At 38.2% G+C, this 18689-nt stretch overlaps 3 protein-coding genes across 3 annotated transcripts; 2 read left to right on the top strand and 1 right to left on the bottom strand.

Moving 5' to 3' along the window:
- Positions 1 to 4151: 4151 nt before the first annotated feature.
- On the top strand, positions 4152 to 5682 carry LOC129722617 (putative GPI-anchor transamidase). The gene is made up of 4 exons (XM_055676217.1): positions 4152 to 4313; positions 4368 to 5087; positions 5142 to 5311; positions 5369 to 5682. The coding sequence occupies exons 1-4, from the start codon at positions 4239 to 4241 to the stop codon at positions 5442 to 5444; spliced, it is 1041 nt and encodes a 346-aa protein (XP_055532192.1). The 5' UTR covers positions 4152 to 4238; the 3' UTR covers positions 5445 to 5682.
- Positions 5331 to 7127, bottom strand: LOC129722607 (ataxin-10). Its single transcript, XM_055676204.1, has 4 exons — positions 6911 to 7127; positions 6028 to 6857; positions 5702 to 5968; positions 5331 to 5643 (listed from the first exon to the last, which is right to left on the bottom strand). Exons 1-4 carry the CDS (start codon positions 6985 to 6987, stop codon positions 5471 to 5473), a joined length of 1347 nt encoding a protein of 448 aa, XP_055532179.1. The 5' UTR covers positions 6988 to 7127; the 3' UTR covers positions 5331 to 5470.
- A 1742-nt stretch (positions 7128 to 8869) lies between these two features.
- LOC129730257 (uncharacterized) lies at positions 8870 to 17793 on the top strand. Its single transcript, XM_055689438.1, has 3 exons — positions 8870 to 9180; positions 16723 to 16999; positions 17058 to 17793. Exons 1-3 carry the CDS (start codon positions 8928 to 8930, stop codon positions 17692 to 17694), a joined length of 1167 nt encoding a protein of 388 aa, XP_055545413.1. The 5' UTR covers positions 8870 to 8927; the 3' UTR covers positions 17695 to 17793.
- The last annotated feature ends 896 nt before the right edge of the window (positions 17794 to 18689 follow it).

Below are 18689 nucleotides of genomic sequence, written 5' to 3'. Positions count from 1 at the left end.
TATGCGTATGTATAGATAGTTGTATCGCATGTATGGAAAGGAATAGCGTGTGTATGGATAGCTATAGCTACAGCGTGTGTATGAATAGTTTTAACGCGTGTTTAGATAATTATAGCATGTGTGTGAATAACTATAGCGGGTGTTTATCGAAGATTATTATTGTCATTGAAAATATTAAAACGTCTTAACGAACACAGTTGTGAATTTGATTTTACAGCAGCGATTTTAACTTCTTCAGCCAGTCTTTATTCATCGAGGAAAAATTACTACCTATGAATGATCAACACTTATTTACTAGAAATTTGATTTAGATCAAAACGGGTTCTTTTGAGTATCATAAGTTATTGGTAAAAAGAGTTGCAAGTTTTCTCAATGAGCATTCATTAAATTTTCGTTTTTGTTTCTCGGTGCGCGGTTTTGATTTTGTTTCTCGCACACAGAGAAAGAAACAAACTTGTCGCTATCGTGAAAAATAACAAAACAATTAGAAATGCTCTAAATCACAACTGAGAAGTTAAGATATTTTCCTGTCACTCGCCCAAACCTTGATAACAACTACCGAAAAACGTGTGATTGAGCTCTTGCTATATTGAGTTATTGAACCAAACGTTTTTTTCCAAATACATGAAGTTATATGCTGGGCTGGAACTAACCTAGCATGAGTTTAATCGATTAAATGTCAAACAATTTTCAAATTTAAAATTTTCGGTTGAATCGTTCTGGGCTCCAATTTCAGATAGTTTCGTAAAGTTTGCTTTTTGCTTGGATAGGAAAATTTTACCAATTCGCTCAATTAAATGATTGTCTTGGTAGTGCAGCAAACAAAGGGTTGATTCGAATATGTATGAAATGACAGCGATTAAATAAAAGATATCCATTCTTTTGGTATATATTATTATTTATAACGTTTTAACGTCCCGCATCCAGAAATGCACTGTTAGATAAAATTGCAGCAAATACTAGAGTTGCAATTCTCTCTATTATTTGTTTTAATGGAATATAAGAATACCGTAGTCCAACGTCATGCGGTCGTGTCTTGAATACCACCCTCCTACTTTTTATTATTCATCGTATTGAATCCAGGCGACTATCAAGGCGGCATAAAAACCCAGCATCTTCTAAAAGGAAATATTACAAGTTATACAGCCCTAGGGTCGTATGCATTAGTGATGTGGGAATAAACACTGTAATTAAGGGATTATTTGTTACTAAGGTTGCAGAATCCGCAGACAGAATCAATTCGTTTGTTCGGTGATTTACGTATTTTTTCTCAGCCGCTCTCTAATTTTTTCAGTAATATTTAGATCAACACTCGAAAGAATAGAGTTTACACTTGGCGATATCGCAGTGTTTTTTTTTTGTGCAAACAAAATTTATTTGACAAGGCTCAAGCGTATCGTTGTTGTTGAAGAAGCACCAAGAATTTATCGTAAGGCGTCTAAATCATAATTCTAATTTAATCAAATTTATTATATGAATCTTACTACAGTAGACAGCTCATAAACTTTATTATTTGCTAAGTTAAGAGTTACAAAAATTTTATCTTAGTAAATGAACCAGAAATTCACAAGCATTTGCTGGTTCTTACTCTTCTAAAGGTTTATATGTTTAGGAATTGGGTTGTTTAGCTATATTAGTTTTTTATATCATCTGAAAGATCTGCATTCTCTAAGTAACACGTGATTTAAAAAATGTTCTATCGTTGTCTCTCGCTTTTTAAATCACGATTAAAAACTGCTCGAAATCGCTACAATGACAGTTCGCCCATATTGTAGCGATTTAGAGCGAATTTTTATTCTTCATTTAAAAATCGAGGGATAATCATATAAAGTTTTAAAAAATCACGTTTTGCTTAGAAAATTACACTCTTTCAGATGATATATAAAAATCGGAAATCCGTGAATAGCTAAACAATTCCAATTTACTCTTTCAATTTTATGCCGGTCACAATTGTTTAATGAATAATTATACTAACATGCTTTCCAGTATAGAAAACCCACGTCAAAAAACATATACAGAGATTTTACAAAAGTTCGATACAGATAACATAAATTAGTGTCAAAACTAACCAAACACATGTACTAGAAATTAAAATTATCGTTGGGTCGACTATAAACCAGGGCCACCCGACGAATAGGTTCATGCTGGCCATAGTTTGTGCGGTGTGCGTTTGTCTGCAGTAATCGCTGATGCCGTTGTAGACGAAGAGGGCGTTGCAACTGAAGCATTGATAAAATAGCAGGGCAGCCATAGCAATCAGTGAGGATATTGTGAACTGTCCTGGCCTTACGACAAGGGGTTATACCCAACCAGCAGGCAACGGCTTTCGTAAGACAGCAAATGATCAGCGTTCCTCCATGGTAATCTGCGACAAATCGGATAAAGAGGTTTTGATTGCGCTCGATTCGCTGTATCCAAAAATCGTAGTACGGATTCCAAACAACGCAGGTAGTTTCTAAAATTGAGCGTATCAGAGAGCAATAGAGTGTGCGCAAAGCGCCAGGATCATGAAACTCCTTTCCAATCCTTAATATAAAATCAAGTTAACGATTGGCTTTGTTGATAATCGCAGAATAATGCTACCTAAATGACATTCTAGTGTCCTACAGAACACTCAAATCAGTGACAATGTCGCTACTATGAAAAGGAGTGCCAGCAATATGATAGTATCACGGTACATTTGGGAATGCTCAACATCATATAGTTGTGTAGAAACTTGAAAGAATCGAAGTCTACAACAATCATCATGGTTCTCAGTAAAATATTTTAGTATCATCATCGTACAATAATCGTGTGCCAGGTAGTATACTTTTAGTAACATCATTAATGTACAAAGAGAAAAACAACGGCCCAAGAATACTGCCTTGAGAAACATCAGAATTGTTGCTGAACCAGGCGGATTACGAGCTTCCCCCAACTTAACAGCGATCTGCCAGTTGCGTAGATTAGAACTGAGCCATTTCACCAATGCAGTTGAAGTTCCGAGCCTGTCGCATTCGGCACACGATCGAAAGCAGCTTTTAGGTCCGTGTAGACAGTATCAATCTGAAGACCACGATTCATACCGCGAAAGCAGAGTGAAGTGAACAAGTTAGTGGAAACGGATCGACCAAAGTAAATCCTTTGCTGAGCAGTAGAAATATAGCATTTTGGGCTGAACATGAGATGATTATGGACAATCGTTTTAAAAAATTTTGAACAAGCCCACAAACATGAGATTCCACGATAATGTTCCACATTTCTTTTATCTTCAAAAAAAAAAACCGGGAAGATTAAAGATTTTTTCCAGCGGCGAAAAAATTGATAACATTGGAGGTTGAAAACGGCTAACGGTGAATTTAAAACTGCAGCGCATTTCTTCAGAATGACGGCAGGAATACCATCGGGTCCAGGAGAGAAATATTGTTTCAGGTTCAATCAATACAAATCTACAAAGGGATAAAGAAACGACATTACGATTTACGATGCGATGTGCCAAGGAGTTACCAGGGTTACCAGGTCATTACTGGGTCGAAACCAAGTGAATAAAGTATAGTTTTAACAGCAGTAAGGTTGGCATCAGATCAAAACTAGTTGACTAATTGATTAATTGATTTTTTTAAGGGACCTTAACCCCAAACGGTCATTCATTTCTCAAAGCTAGGTGAGCTGGTGGAATAAAGAAATTCACTATAAGCACAGACTAACAGACATAACACGTCGAACAAATTTTCAATAAAATCATCGTTTGGATGATTCCAGTACTTTACGTTAGTAACACTAGCACCATCTACTGTCATGTTCGCGCTGCGTCATGTATTTGGACATCAGCGCCAGCGTTACTGCATGTGTCAAATGGGGAACTACAAAATATGTATGAGATTGCATGACAGCGCCCCAGACGACGTTTTCGCGCGATGACTGTTATTCGATTGAAAACTAGAAATGAACGTTTTTTGTGGCGATGGAGCTAGGTTCCAGTGTTACGTCTGTTAGTCTGTGCTATAAGCTTTGTAGTCGCGAATACCGCTGTCAAGAGCGCGTTACGTAACATCTAAATGATCTCCAAAAAGAATTAAAAAATAGGTTCATTTGGGAGTTCATTGCGCTGCTATTTGACAGTACTCGGGCGAAATTCGATGACCGGGTGTAATAAACAAAATTCACTCTCGGTAATCACTAATCATTCATCCTTTACCACCTTTGCCCTATTTATAACACTAGATCAAAAATTTTACATACAAAAAAAAACATTCAAAATGATAACTTGGACATCGATAGTGGTGATCTCTCTATTAACAGTATTCCAAAGAAGCACCGCCAATGAAATTGAGGTAATATACTACACCCTGTCAGTATATCTTGTAATAACAAACTTCATCTTTCAGCTGCCGAAAGAATTCGTCACCAGCAGCTCACACACCAACAACTGGGCGGTGCTGGTGGATACTTCCCGATTTTGGTTCAACTATCGGCATATAGCGAACGTGCTGTCCGTTTATCGGTCCGTGAAACGTTTAGGTATTCCGGACAGTCAAATATTGCTGATGATTGCCGACGATATGGCCTGCAATCCGCGTAATCCTCGGCCGGCGACGGTGTTCAACAATGCAAATCAGCACATCAACGTGTACGGGGCAGATGTTGAGGTTGATTATCGTGGATACGAAGTCACGGTAGAAAACTTTGTTCGATTGTTAACGGGAAGAAACGAAAATGGTACCGCTAGATCCAAGCGGTTGCTTTCGGACGCCGGAAGCAATGTACTTATTTATTTAACCGGACACGGTGGTGATGGTTTTTTGAAATTCCAAGACTCAGAGGAAATTACCAACCAAGAGCTGGCCGATGCTATCGAGCAAATGTGGCAGAAACAGCGATATAATGAGCTGTTTTTCATGATTGACACTTGCCAAGCGGCTTCGATGTATGAGAAGTTCTACTCGCCTAATATTCTAGCCGTGGCGAGCAGTCTGGTGGGTGAAGACTCTTTGTCCCATCACGTAGATCCGGCGATCGGTGTATACATAATCGATCGATACACCTACTACGCGCTAGAGTTCTTGGAAGGTGTGCAGGTCAACAGCAAAAAGACAATGGGAGAATTTGTAAGTATGCTTTGCTTTTAGTCTTGGAAAAATGTTCTCACGATTGTCATTTAGCTTTCCGTTTGCCCAAAGCGAGTGTGTATCTCCACGGTTGGGGTAAGGAAAGATCTGTATCCGAAGGATCCCTATAAAGTACCGATAACGGACTTTTTCGGCTCAATCAGACCAACTGAAATTTCCTCCGGCGTTGTAAATGTAACGCTTTCAACCATTCCACTGGACCAGTGAGTAGATGTTTTGCTGTTTAATTTGCTTATTTAATGATTTATCGTTTATTCTAGCTTCGAACACAGGCCAATAAGCAAACCAAACCCAGCGTTGTTCTACGAACAGTTTCCGAGTAAACTGTTTTTGTGATTCCGTTCTAGTCAACTAAACACAAACTATTTTTTCTCTGACGACGATGATATTCGGATAGTACCTCCCTCCGCATTGTATTCGGAAAGTAGTGAATTCTCCGCATCACCCACCTTCGACAGAGATGCTATTAATTTTTGATTCTCTATATTCTCTTCGCAGAGGTTCCGAATAGCCAGAATAGTCCATTCCTTCATAACTGCAAAATAAAACTATGTTTTAAATCATCTTCCAATAATGGTTTTCTTTTCACTCACGCGGATTTCTTGCATCCAAATTGGTACATTCTAGTAGCACCGGTATAAAACCCGTCTCTCGCGCCAAGTTCTGATTAACTTTATTTTGATAAAGAAGATTAGCCAACGCTTTCACCAACGATGACTTCAGCGTGAACGAAATATCTCCCTCTACTTTGATTTCGCTGGTTCCCTGCTTGACCTTAAGCATCTCCTCGATCTTATTAACTGGCGTAAACATGTTATCGTTCTCATTTTTACCAATTTCATGCAATTGTCGCAGTAGATCTATAAATTGTATTTTAAAACCAAGGAAATAAAATCACATTCAGCCAAATTTCACTTACAACCCATATTCAAAAACAACGTTTTGTACAATCGCAAAAACTGCCCATATGGGTGAACGCAGGTTGCATCCGAAAGCAGCATCAGTAGTGTAAACAGTTCCTCCGACTGGTCCTGATCCAGGAAGCTATCGTTAGTTTTCAGCACCGAGTCGCATTTTTGGTTGAAGTCAAGCATTAAGTGGTGAAAAAGCTCGCGGTTCACCGGAGTACTGCGTCTGTCTTCTGTACGAATATATTCCATCAAATAGCGCAAAAATTGAATGCGTTTCTCGAAACTAATCCGCTCGTAGCCATCCAGTATTTCAGCGGTTTTACACATTAGATACTCAAGAAAAATGGACACGAATTCCGGTGGGTCTTGCTGAGCCAACCGGGCAGTTTCGATGTTAACCAGTAGTACTTCCAGTAACTGCTGGGCGTCCAAACTGGCACTGACTTTCGACAGAAAGGCGTTGTAAACTATCATTGTGGATGCGTTTGCAAAACGGGAATTAGACTCAATACACTCGAGCAGAACTCCTCGCAATTCCCTTAGAATTATTTCTTGATTTGGCGGATTTTGAACACACAGGTTTGCTATCAGCTGAAGACAACTAACTCGTACATCTTCCCGTACTGATTCGTCCTTAAGTATACGTTTGAAAGTCTCTAGTAGGTTTTCTTTTCCAATAATCTCATCTTGAAAGGTTTGACCCAATGCACAGGACTGTTTTAGTAGCTTGAGACATTTGAGGGCTATCTCAACTTGTGCATCCTTTTCTGATTTATGGCAGTCCAGGAAAACTTGAATAATGTATTCCGATTGGGAAGGAAAATTGCCATTAGACGTGCTGGAATAAATGTAATACAGTTTGGGGGTGGTGATGCAAGTTTTAAGCCCTACCTAATATCAAGTTTTTCCAAACCATCGAAAGCAGCCTGGTAGTTTTCTTCGAACACGTTTGATGGTATTGCACTCATTTTCTTCCGGGACACAGAATTAATTAATATTTAAACCTAAATGGGATGCTATTGTGAAATTTGACTTCAAGTTTGACCTCTGCAGTCTACGAAAAACTTTGTAAACAGTCGAACCACACCACGCATTGCCGCACGCAGCGCGGCCTGAAGTAGCGAAATGAGCACTTTTCGCCTACCGGTGTTCACCTAGCTGTTCATCTATTTCGCTTGTGCTTAACCCTCAACAGGATGCCGATGTATATACAGAGGCTAGGTTTTGAGAGCAAGAGGCAAAATTAATCAAAGAGATGTCAAATTTAAAAAGGTTTCATCAAAAAGAAAACTCTTTTAATCGGAAATAATGAATATTATGTGCAAATTTTGTTTTTTTTTAACACTTACAAAGCTTTTTGAATACCGTTCATTTCATTCATGCTTCTATAATTCATTTAGGCCGTTTCGAATTTTATTTTTGTTCCACGCCTTAGGCCGTTTACATACTGGCGCGTTCTGCGTTGCGGAGACGATTCGCCTTGCTGTGAGTTAATATACAGCACTAAGCAGAGCTATACATTAACCCACGGCAAGGCGAACCGTCTCCGCAACGCAGAACGCGCCATTATGTCACTGGCCTCACTTTGATGTTGTTTCTGACCAAAAATATTCAAATGGACTGTATTCCCACGGAAAGTATAAAAAATAACCAGAGGGGATTCACTGCTGTCAAATTTCATATATGTGTGTGTTATCGCAGATCAACTCTGGTCCATGACGTTTGTTGGTCCATGATGTTTGTAACTATGAACAATAATGGGGGAAAAATGTGAATAGCTAAACAACATTCATGAAAGTTTTCCGCGGTTTCTCGAGTTTCGATGAAAAACATTCCAATTCTATAATATTTCACATCGATCAATTTCATGACCAAAAGGAACAAAAACCAAAACAAACACCATGTTGCCGAATTCGCGTTGACGGTGTTGCTGATATTTGTTTGGTTTCTGCGTGCGAAAAAGAAAGAAGGAAATATTTTTGCTTTTGTCTTCACGCACATTTTGACAATTACATACGAGAGTTCACGTAGGTGCGAACAGCCTTCGAAATCTCTTTCAACGCGAATAAACCGAATATGTTGGTTACACGATTTTTGACAGATAGATCCCCCTGAAAATAACCCTCCCCGTTCAATATTCATCTCTCTCTCTCTCTCTCTCTCTCTCTCTCTCTTGCACTAATGGTCATAGAAGTTGAAAAAACCGGTTTAATTGATAAAAACGCTCCAACAAATGTTCTGTGTAATTTTTATATAAAAAGTCAAAATAGAACGTGTGCTGCACACAATTACGTCATAGGCAGAGTTAGGAAAATGATTGAGAAAATTGGGCTTTACCATATGTGAAAAGCTTACTTACCAAATATGTTACCTTAATTGACCAATAAGAAAAATACTTTCTATGAAATCCAGGCAAAATACACGTTATAAAGTTATTTCCTGAAGATTTTGTTTACTTTTCTATCTAAACAAACTAAAATAAACGAGTTCATATAAAAAATCAAAGCCCTAAATCTCTTTCCTGAAGCGTCCTGATGAGTCCCATAAAAATGAACCCACTTTGAAACAAACGCAACGAAAAGTTACATGCTGAGGAAACTCCACTTTAGCCTATGCTATAAAATGGAACTATGATAGATTCTTCGAAGCGTGTTGTTTTCCTCCAGCAAGCATCGGTACTATACGCATGGCAGACTCCTATTTTTTGTGTGTTTTTTCGTCTCTGCAAGTACATAAAGGAGGGAGGAGCCAAAGCAGAAACAGTATCCTGCCAGTACTTGCTTCCAACCAATAGCAATGCACGGACGGATTATGTGTATAATTTTCCTTTGCAACATCAGTTCGAAACATTACAAGCTCTCGTCAGTCGGGAGCTGGTGATTGCTAGTAACGGTTCAAAAAGTGCAAGATGTCCAATCAACCGAAGCTTCCGTCCACCAAAGGACTCCTGTCGGTGTTCGAAAATGCCAACGCTAGTCTAATGGCCACGGCACTCGTATCATCCTCCAGTGAGGTTAGAAAGGAAAGCGGAAGCAGCTTAACCGACGGATCGTACGTAGCAATGAGTCAGGATTCGGACGAGGATATGTCGGATTTTTCGTCCAACGAAAGCGACGGCATGGAGGATGAGCTGCGATACTCGTCCGTGGATGAAAAAAGCGGTTAGTGTCGTGGTGTTTAAATGCAATTATTATTGTTGAACAACTATAATAGGTGCTAATCACCGAAATTGGGTGATGAAACTAATTCAAAGTGCATTCTGTAATGTAAAAAATCCCAGTTCGCAGGAAAGTTACAAGTGATGCATTTGTGTATTGACAAAAGATTTTAAACAACATTATAGTGAGTGAAAACATTAAAACATTGTAACCCATGTTTCTCAGAGGCAGTATAAAGAGGATATACGCTACTGATTTCGCTCAAAAACCATTTAAATCGAGTTCATCAGTGAACGTTAAGCGATTCGTTACAATTGTAACTCGTGCATGGAAACGAAAGTCAACATGCTATTAGAAGTAATCAGTTATTTGTAGGAGACCCATGAAGAAAATTTTTATATGTGCCATCTTCAAAAGGGTGATATCCATGAGATTAACTATCAATTAGATGGAGGTCGCGGTGAAACCCTAAAAATTATATAAATCTACTCCTAAGAGTATTATCTCAACCAATTTACCACCAAAAAGTGCCTTTGAAATCAAATGTGCTAACTCTGCTTACTTTTGATAACAAAATGATTAGTGGGTGACACCCTGGGATAATGGGGGAACACTTTCTTAAAGCATTCTCTATCAAGATATCTCAAATCTCAATTTATCAAACATAAACTATTCAGGGACAAACGCATTTTCCTCAGTTGTCTGTGATTTTCCAGCAATAATTCATCAATTAAATTCGACTATAATGCCTTCATCAATTTTTGCTTCATGTCAATTACATTGTCACAAACTGTACGCTACAAAATTAAGTTGGATATTGATATTCGGAACTCTACCTCCTGTAAATTATACACGCTACAGCTACAATCCTACTGACACCAAAAGTTGCTCCCGAATCTAGAATCAAACATACGACACCTAGCTTGTTAGGCCAGCATCGTACCTCAAGACCGCAGGTTTTGTTAAAGTATAAGAATGCAGACAATGACAGTCAATCAATCAAATGTTATTTGAATCATTTACCCTACAATACCCTCATACATTTCGCTGAACAAAAATAAATAAATTTATAATATTTATCTCGACAACTGATGTGTTTAGAAAGTTGATCACTGATTAAAATTGACAAATTAAAATCATTTAACATCATTGGATTACGATTGGTTTGAATACTCTTGAACTTTGAAAATAAAAGCTCAAAAATCAACCTTCAAGTGAAAATTTGTCTGACATTTCTTCTTTCTGAACTTTTTACCGAAATTTGCAGTATAATTTGTGTGTACAAAGTCTATGCTTAAACGCATAGAAAGCTATCAGGGGGCACTCGGAGGGAGGACTTAGCTTCCCCATGCACTTGAATTGAAATCAGAGCAAAGCAAAACAAATTTTGCTGTGCCAGTTTTTTTTCAGAAGTTTCTATTTCTTACTTCTTGATTTCTTGCATTAAAGAAATTGAGGGTAAAAAGTGTCCTACAAGACTAGCTTTTTTTCCAAATGTTGAATTTCCAACCAGTATTCCAGCAAAAACCTGCAATATAAATGTGCTGCTTCTAATTTATTTCATGCTGAATTTATTTTGGCCGGACTTTTCCACAACCCGGAAGCATTACCCAGTCTGTTATCTAGGTCGGATAACTCCGTTCCTGCTCGTCCGAAATAAAATCGAACTATAAAAATTGCAGTCTGACCGGATTCTGGGCAGGACATTCCAGACTCTGCCCAGTATTATGATAAACATTAATCAAACAATGTCAATCGTTTCATGAAATTCCGAATTCAGACTGACGGTTGAATACCTCCATTCTCTTAGTGTTTCTTCGACGACAGAGTCTCCTAATTGTCGTTGATTGACATTGCTTTTAAACGAGGCGACTCTCGAAGCAAGGCTCGATTCGCAACGCTGTAATTTTTTCAAAACATTTGTTGCTTCAGAGTAGAACCTTTCATAACTATTTCCTGTTCTCAGTTTCTCGATCGTTGTGTAAACGGCTCTAATGAGTGCAATAAAATCTTTGTATTATATCACTCGATCTTGCATTGCTTCTGTTGCTGGTTTGATTATTTGTAATCATTTTTTAATAGATATTGAATCGCTTTGTGGAAAGGAGCTAGTATAGGATTCGCTGCAGTTTTCAAAGAAGTCCATCATTATTGATAACTTAGCTTGAACCTAGGGCCTTGATTCTCGTCTAATTTTTCTCTGATCTGCTTTTTTTTTACACTACTATAAGGATTTTCTTGAAATCCGTGAATTCGCAAGCTGAACATTCGAAGAAACTGAATAGGAGATACACAGTTTCGCTAATCAATGTTGTTTTTTTCTTGACGTTCAGCCTGTTAATACGAAACTCTTATTCAGCAAGAGTAAAGATGGATGAACTTGCATAAAAAATTGATCCCTTGAAATTCAACTACGCTATGTAAAATTGTTCATTCGAGTTTGCGAACTTGTAAGTATCTACAGCCTCAGCAGCAAGCGTTATAGCAAAAACATCATATCAAGAAGACTGGGAACTCTGCATGAGATTGAGCGACAGTTTTGGCGGCGCAGTCTTTTGAGTAAAAGTGGAACTGACGCATGCTAGTGTGTGTGCTGGCCATGTGAATGCAAGCCGAACGCACAGGCTGGACCACCACATACGCACACTATCTTCGCAGCGATGTAATTACCAGCACTTGCATAGCAAACTTCCATTTTTAATAGATGGAGTGCACTGTTTGATTTGACCAAAGATAACTAGAACAAGATATCTAACTTCTATATTTTTCATACATTTTGAACACGACCGATTTCCGACGGTTAGTGCTGTCATCTGATGACTTAAATTCTCATAAAATTGTCACTATTAGTAAAACGGATTTATCGTGCATAGTCCGTCATCTATCGTTGAGCTGATCGAGATTGTATATGAAAAAGGTGTAGCAGTTTGATCAGCTCGACGCATAAGATAACATGCCATTGCCATTTTTTGCACTTAATGCTATTGCCATATTTTTTGCACTCCAAAGTACGAAAGAAAAGTGTAAAATTGACTGTCAGAGTGGGGGTTTATATTGAGGGGTTATATTTATTTTCAGGTCCCATTCTACCAAAACTTAAAGTTTGATATGTCGCAAGCCAGGTTTCAGAACTATTTTGCTATGGTCAGGTTCACCGGGGCACCTGATTTTTGCTTTATTAACCTAGGCAAGAGTGGAAAACTTGGCTGTAGATCGTGCTCATAGCGGTTATCAGGAAGTTCTGATGGTACGCTTTACCTTAAATGATGCGCCGATAATTCTTGATTCTTCCGGAACGTTTCATGCTTGAGAAATAAACATTCGTACACATTATTATCATTTTTCGGATGGTAGCACCGTACAGTCGTCCACATGGATACTGAAAAAAATGTTTCATCTTTCAGTAGTCATGTCTTGGCGTTGTCGTCAGTTGATTTTGACGTTAAGTATACATCATATTCACAGTGTATAAATTAGTTCGACTTTTGCTTACGCGCAGCGAAAATCATGTTCGATGAATTCTGCAAAAGTCACCCGAAAAAAAATAACATTAACAAAACATTAGAAAAACCTTTAAAATTGTTGTAACTGTACATAGTTATACCATAATTTAACTATGTTTTTCATTGTAGGTACATCAATTTTACATTAAATATCATTGTCCAGAACAATAAAAAACATCGTTTTTGCCATTTTTACAATGAAAAAGGGGGGTCGTTATAGATCTTAACAGCATTTTTTCAAGCATTTTTCCCATACATTTAGAAGTCACTGACAATGTTTTTCATGGTAAAATTATTGTCGTGGTAGATTCAACAACAAAAAACGTTGTTAAAACATGGTAACGACAACAATCGTTTACAAGCTTATACAGTAAAAATACCGTGTTTTTTATGAACCATGAAAAACATTGTCAGTGACTTCTAAATGTATGATACATAACGACCCCCCTTTTTCATTGTAAAAATGGCAAAAACGATGTTTTTTATTATTCTGGACAATGATATTTAATGTAAAATTGATGTATCTACAAGGAAAACCATAGTTAAATTATGGTACAACTATGTACAGTTACAGCAATTTTTAAGGTTTTCTTAATGTTTTGTTAATGTTTTTTTCTTTCGGGCAGGTATCTTGTTCTAGTCATCTTTCATTTGACGCTTTTCATTTGTATGGGATTGATCCAGCGATGTCAGTCTTCTTGATATGATGTTTTTGGCAATAGGGACTCCCTGGTCAACCACACTTAACTGCATAATGGTTTCTCGGTGAAGTTGAATGCGAACTAATTGAAAGCATTTTTCTTTACCATTGTTCCGTAGAAAAATTGCTGAGAAAATCGGAAACCAACAGCAAATACCCGAGTTCAGAAAACTAAAATACCGAATTTCGTATTGCTGACATCGTTCAACCGAGATCTCGTCAAAGCAAAGAAGCTCTTACCCATGATGTATAAAGACATGTTGTAACGGTATGTCAAATGCAGAATCGGCCATTTTGGAAACAAGTTTGATTGCGAAGAAGTTTGTTTATAAACAGCCTCTGAAAAAAAATGTCAAATCGTTGAATATATCATTAAGATGCATTTATATTGTAAATATAACAATGCTACATACCTTGCTATCAATATTAGTGCTTCTTGAAAGCTACTCGCAGCTTAAACAATGAAAACTCGAAAGTTTCTTTTTCAAGTGAGCTAGGCCACATAAATAAACAAGGAAAATTTTCTTCCTGTTGCAACACACCTCTAATCGCGCCTACTTTTTGGCCAAACCATTTCACCATGTTCTACTCATCATGCTCTTACCGAGATTACAAAATTAGAACTGTCAAAATAACGAGAGCTTCACTATTAGTTTTGCTCGTATCTCGGCTTAGATATGGAAGGAGCAGGTTTTGCAGTTGATTATCATTACGGAGAAATCTGTAATATTCAGATTTGACTAAAATGTTTAGTAAATATACACTATTTTTTCTCAGATCTTGTTTGGGTTTCTTGCAAATAATATTAGAAGAAAACGATTTATTTTTTTTTCTAGTCAATTTTGTAGATTAACGAGTCGCTTCGCAGCTTGGAAGTGATGGATGTTGCTTTGTTTCCAGGAAGTAACACAACTCTTCCGTTTTTAGCAATGCTGTAAATAGTTTAATCATTTGACTTTATTATTTATTATTATATGCAACGTACTCCAGTAAATTTTACCAACGAAGTTAATCATTATGAGCGTTACAGTTGAATAAGTTCAATTGAAATCTTTCGCCTTTGCATTTAATTACGGCTCACAAATGCTTCTCAAAATTGTCACAAATCGCACGGACGACTTCGACCTGCATATCATCTCAGATTTTCACCAAACGCTTTTTAAAAGTGTCCAAAGTCATGTATTTTATTTCACCCAGCTTCCCTAGCATTTGGAAGTAAATGCTGAAGTCCAATGGACTCGAATCCGGAGAGCATGCGGACCATTCAGAGGTGCTGATAAAACTCGGTAAATTTCCGTTGCACCAGTATGACCACTTATGCGCTGATGCTGAATCCTGTTGAAAGTGTGGATAGTATTCTTCATTAATTTTTTCACAACCCTGTCGATGAATAGCAGTGGCAACTTTTTTCTGTTAGTTATTGCTCCCCAAACCATCACAGCTGAAGCATTCTCAAATAGTTCCACTCCTCTTTCTTCGGGTGAAATATCATGATTACGAGTAAACTATTAACAACCGTAATCAAAGCAAACACAGCTGAATAACAAGGTAGCCCTATAGACACTATATATAGACCTGCGAACTGAATCGCAGCGAGCCAAAATAATTGTCAAACGTGCGAGCCAAAATGAACATAACGAAAAATTTGTATCAAACAAATAACAAGATTATGAAAAACCAGCGATTCCAGTGCTGCTGTCATTCACTACGCAGGTCTATATACATTAGGGTGGGACAAAAAATAAATGTTAGCTCCCATGCACTTTTCGTGTTCCTTATGGGTCCCGCAACAACTGTGTAACTTTTCAGATCGATCGGTGAAACGCCCGATTTGCGCCCGATTTTTAAAGTTTCTATACGATTTTATATGGGAAAATCCACTTTTTTAATACTTATTCTCTAGAGTTGTCCAGTTGGCTTTTAAAAGGAAATTTTTCTGGGAAAAACTCTTCTGAAGACCTGAAGGCGCTACGATGCTTGTAGAAACAGCTATTCACCTCAAACTGATTGAATGTCTGACGGACGGCTAACCATTGAAATTTTCCAGCAACACTGCTACAGCATGCTGCTATTGCAAACTTGCTATAGCAACTATGAGAAATAATTTCGCGTGGAATTAATTTTCAAAGTGTGATTTTTGCTCATAGTATCTTCGGGGAAGCCTCCAAGATAAATTTAAACGATATCATTTCTCATCACATGGTTGAATTTGGTACAGCAGCATGCTGCAGCAGTATTGCTAGTAAAATTCAATGGTGAGCCGCTCGTCAGATATTCATTCAGTGTGGGGTGAATATCTTTTTTCACAAGCGAAGTAGCGCCTGGCAGTCTTGAGAAGAGTTTTTCCCAGGAAAATTTCCTATAAATATCATGTATTGATATATTTTTAGGAGCCAACTGGACATCTCTATAGTTGAGAAAGTGGTTTTTCCCATATAAAATCGTATGGAAGCTTTAAAAATCGGGCGCAAATCGAGCGTTTCGCCGATCGATCTGAAAAGTTACACGGTTGTTATAGGACCCACAAGGAACTCGAAAAGTGCATGGAAGCGAAAAAATAACACTATCGCTTTTTTCCCATATAACCGTGTCCCAGTCTAATATACATAGTGTCTATAGGTAGCCCCCCTGATGCGAAAAGAGGCACTCAAACGTGTGTATCACTTTCATGATGACGCCCTGTAAAACTTTACCTTCAATAGAAAATTATTTCTCCATACTGGAGGTTTTGTTATAACTTCAGGTTTTTTCAAAAAAACATTCAACTCTTTTTGTTTGTAAATTGTAGTTTAGTATTTAGTTAGAATTTTTTTTAATCAAATTTTTTTTTTGCGGTTAAGTTTTGTTTTCGTAAAGTTTTATTGGTTCCCAGACAGTTTTTCCGTCCAACCAAAGGTGACTGAATGCAGCTAGGAGTTTTGCATAAAACTTATGCCAAAATGAGTGTGTGAGCCTTTTGGCATAAGAATTTAGAAAATTTCTCTCGAATCTAGAAATTTGTTTGATGGAAAACCTCGCTCGATTTCATCCAACAATTACAAAAGGACAGAAATGGTCCAGAATTTATAATTTTCGATCAAACTATTCGGTCTCGATCAAGACCGATCAAAAAGGTAACTTTTACGTCAGATACATACCTACGATGCGAATTTTATTCTAGAATAATAAAAGAAGTATCATGAAATTGGATACCTAGTAGTGAATTTGTATCGAACTCAAAGTGTAATTCATGTCAGGACAATTTCAAACTCCTTCATCATAATTTCAAACATAACTTTATCATAGCCTTTACTCCAAATTTCTTATTGATTGGATTTGTTCTTGCTCCTTTCGTCTATGCAGAAATATTAGGTGTTAAGAAAATAGAAAGACCAAACTCTTGTGGCAAACCGAGCTCGCAGCTGTCGTCAACGTCTCCAGGATTACCGGTGTTGAGCCTAGCTGGCACCAAACTAGGCATTGGAAGTGGCTCGGTCGTCCGCAAAATGTTCACCAACACACGAGAGCGTTGGCGCCAGCAAAACGTATCTGGAGCCTTTGCCGAACTGCGTAAGTTGGTGCCAACTCATCCTCCCGACAAGAAACTCTCCAAGAACGAAATTCTCAGAATGGCTATCAGGTAATTGGTTATCGGCAACGTTTCGTTGGATTGTTTTCTAGATAAGATCTATTTTAAGGTACATTCGCTTACTGACAAACGTGCTCGAATGGCAAAAGAAGCAAGAAACCATCGATAGAGCTTCCGAAGTTCAAGTAGAGCACCCAAAACCTCACCATACGAATGGATTAGTCAAATCATCGTACCAGTTCCTTGGTGGAAATAATGAAAATCATTTCACCGGAAATTATCGCGACAACGGGAACAATCTACTGATGATGGTCCCCAAATCATTCAGTAAAATCCAAAAATGTTCCTCGGAATACGCGAACGGTTCCGGTGGCTTTCGTAGCAACAAGACCGAATCATCAGAACCGTGCTCTCCAACAATTGAAAAGATTAAACTGGTCAACAAACTTTGTCCCTCCGGAAAGATCGGTAGAAGTGGTCTAAAGAATCGCCGAAAGGCCATTCCACTATGCGCCATTGGGGACGGATTAAAAACGGATCTGGGCTTGGTCGGCGGATTTATCGATAAAAGCGGTGTGGAAAACGAGATTAAACGTGAAATTAACATGTGTCACCCGGAGCAACGGAAATCGCACCCAATCGCGGAAACCGAACTGCTACATGAGGACAGCGAGGAGGACCGTGCGGGAAAGAAAACCGATGCTCGAATGCAAAAGTTGGATATCGACACGAAGCCTAAGTATTGAAATGCGACGATGTGTTATGGTGTTAAAATATAATATTGAAAAAACTATTAACTAACTGACTATTCTTAGCCCTAGAAGTAATGAATTATTGGAAAGGAAAACAACAAATAAATACTTGAAAAAAATCCTTCATCTGCTTTGATATTCATGACTTATAGACTAAGCTGCACGTGTTCGCCCCCTCCAATAAAAAGCGCAATCATGGCAGAGTCGAACGCTAAACCAGCGATGCCAATATACCGAATTTGTCTTGATGTCAGATATACTGAAACTGCAGACTCTTCAAACCTTGTTCTGTTCAATTTGAATCGTTTTTTCATTCAAAGTTCAGACGTTGCCAAGCAATTTTTTCCGATCCACCAGACTTTCTTAGAAGATTACTAGCAACGCTGGTTGAAACTGATGAAACCTGACGACAGGCCGATAAATTTTTCTCACACCTTCCGCCAATCTCTCCAACCATTCGATGCGAAATCTGGTCCGAGAGGTGCAGTCAATCGTTTAATCCCGCAAATTAATTTCAAATGATGCCTGATGAGCAACCACACTCTCGCTTCTCGTTGCCGGTCACGTGCCGGTTTGGCGCTAATAGGATAAAGATTAGTTTATTTTTATTGAATTAGAAAAGCTCTGTCTGGTGCGATACCTGCTCGTGTGCGCCTGTTGCTACTCTTATCTCGCACTGCAGCACGTGTCCCATTCCAGCTCACGTCAAAAGTTGGATGTAAACACGGCGGGCTAGGAAGAGGGAACGTACGTAACAGTGAAAAGGATATCATTTACTAGCAACACGAATGTACGCGGCCCGATAAGAAACCATCAAGTAATAAATAAATCGCTGACAAATGTGTGGAAACCATTTATGTACAGGGGGAGAGATATCACTAAGCCACGCCTCCCTTTACTACTCATGTCAGTTGTTTTTTTCTGTGTGAAAAACGGAGCAGGAGAAATTTGAGAATTCATACAGAGTCAATAAACAAGATTTTAAGAAA

The sequence above is a fragment of the Wyeomyia smithii genome, chromosome 1 (genome assembly GCF_029784165.1).
Source record: "Wyeomyia smithii strain HCP4-BCI-WySm-NY-G18 chromosome 1, ASM2978416v1, whole genome shotgun sequence".
NCBI lineage: Eukaryota > Metazoa > Arthropoda > Insecta > Diptera > Culicidae > Wyeomyia > Wyeomyia smithii.
Note: the sequence above shows the minus strand (reverse complement) of the source record. Positions and strands in the feature narration are given on the sequence as shown.

What these genes read in the sequence shown, in the direction of transcription:
- LOC129722617 (XM_055676217.1), top strand. Translation starts at nt 4,239, where the DNA reads ATGATAACTTGGACATCGATAGTGGTGATCTCTCTATTAACAGTATTC. An exon ending in GCACCGCCAATGAAATTGAG is followed by an intron (nt 4,314 to 4,367) that starts GTAATATACTAC and finishes TTCATCTTTCAG; the next exon opens with CTGCCGAAAGAATTCGTCAC. An exon ending in TCAACCATTCCACTGGACCA is followed by an intron (nt 5,312 to 5,368) that starts GTGAGTAGATGT and finishes CGTTTATTCTAG; the next exon opens with CTTCGAACACAGGCCAATAA.
- LOC129722607 (XM_055676204.1), bottom strand. Translation starts at nt 6,987, where the DNA reads ATGAGTGCAATACCATCAAACGTGTTCGAAGAAAACTACCAGGCTGCT. An exon ending in TTGGAAAAACTTGATATTAG is followed by an intron (nt 6,858 to 6,910) that starts GTAGGGCTTAAA and finishes CATTTATTCCAG; the next exon opens with CACGTCTAATGGCAATTTTC. An exon ending in TTTGGATGCAAGAAATCCGC is followed by an intron (nt 5,644 to 5,701) that starts GTGAGTGAAAAG and finishes TTTATTTTGCAG; the next exon opens with TTATGAAGGAATGGACTATT.
- LOC129730257 (XM_055689438.1), top strand. Translation starts at nt 8,928, where the DNA reads ATGTCCAATCAACCGAAGCTTCCGTCCACCAAAGGACTCCTGTCGGTG. An exon ending in GTCCGTGGATGAAAAAAGCG is followed by an intron (nt 9,181 to 16,722) that starts GTTAGTGTCGTG and finishes TCGTCTATGCAG; the next exon opens with AAATATTAGGTGTTAAGAAA. An exon ending in ATTCTCAGAATGGCTATCAG is followed by an intron (nt 17,000 to 17,057) that starts GTAATTGGTTAT and finishes ATCTATTTTAAG; the next exon opens with GTACATTCGCTTACTGACAA.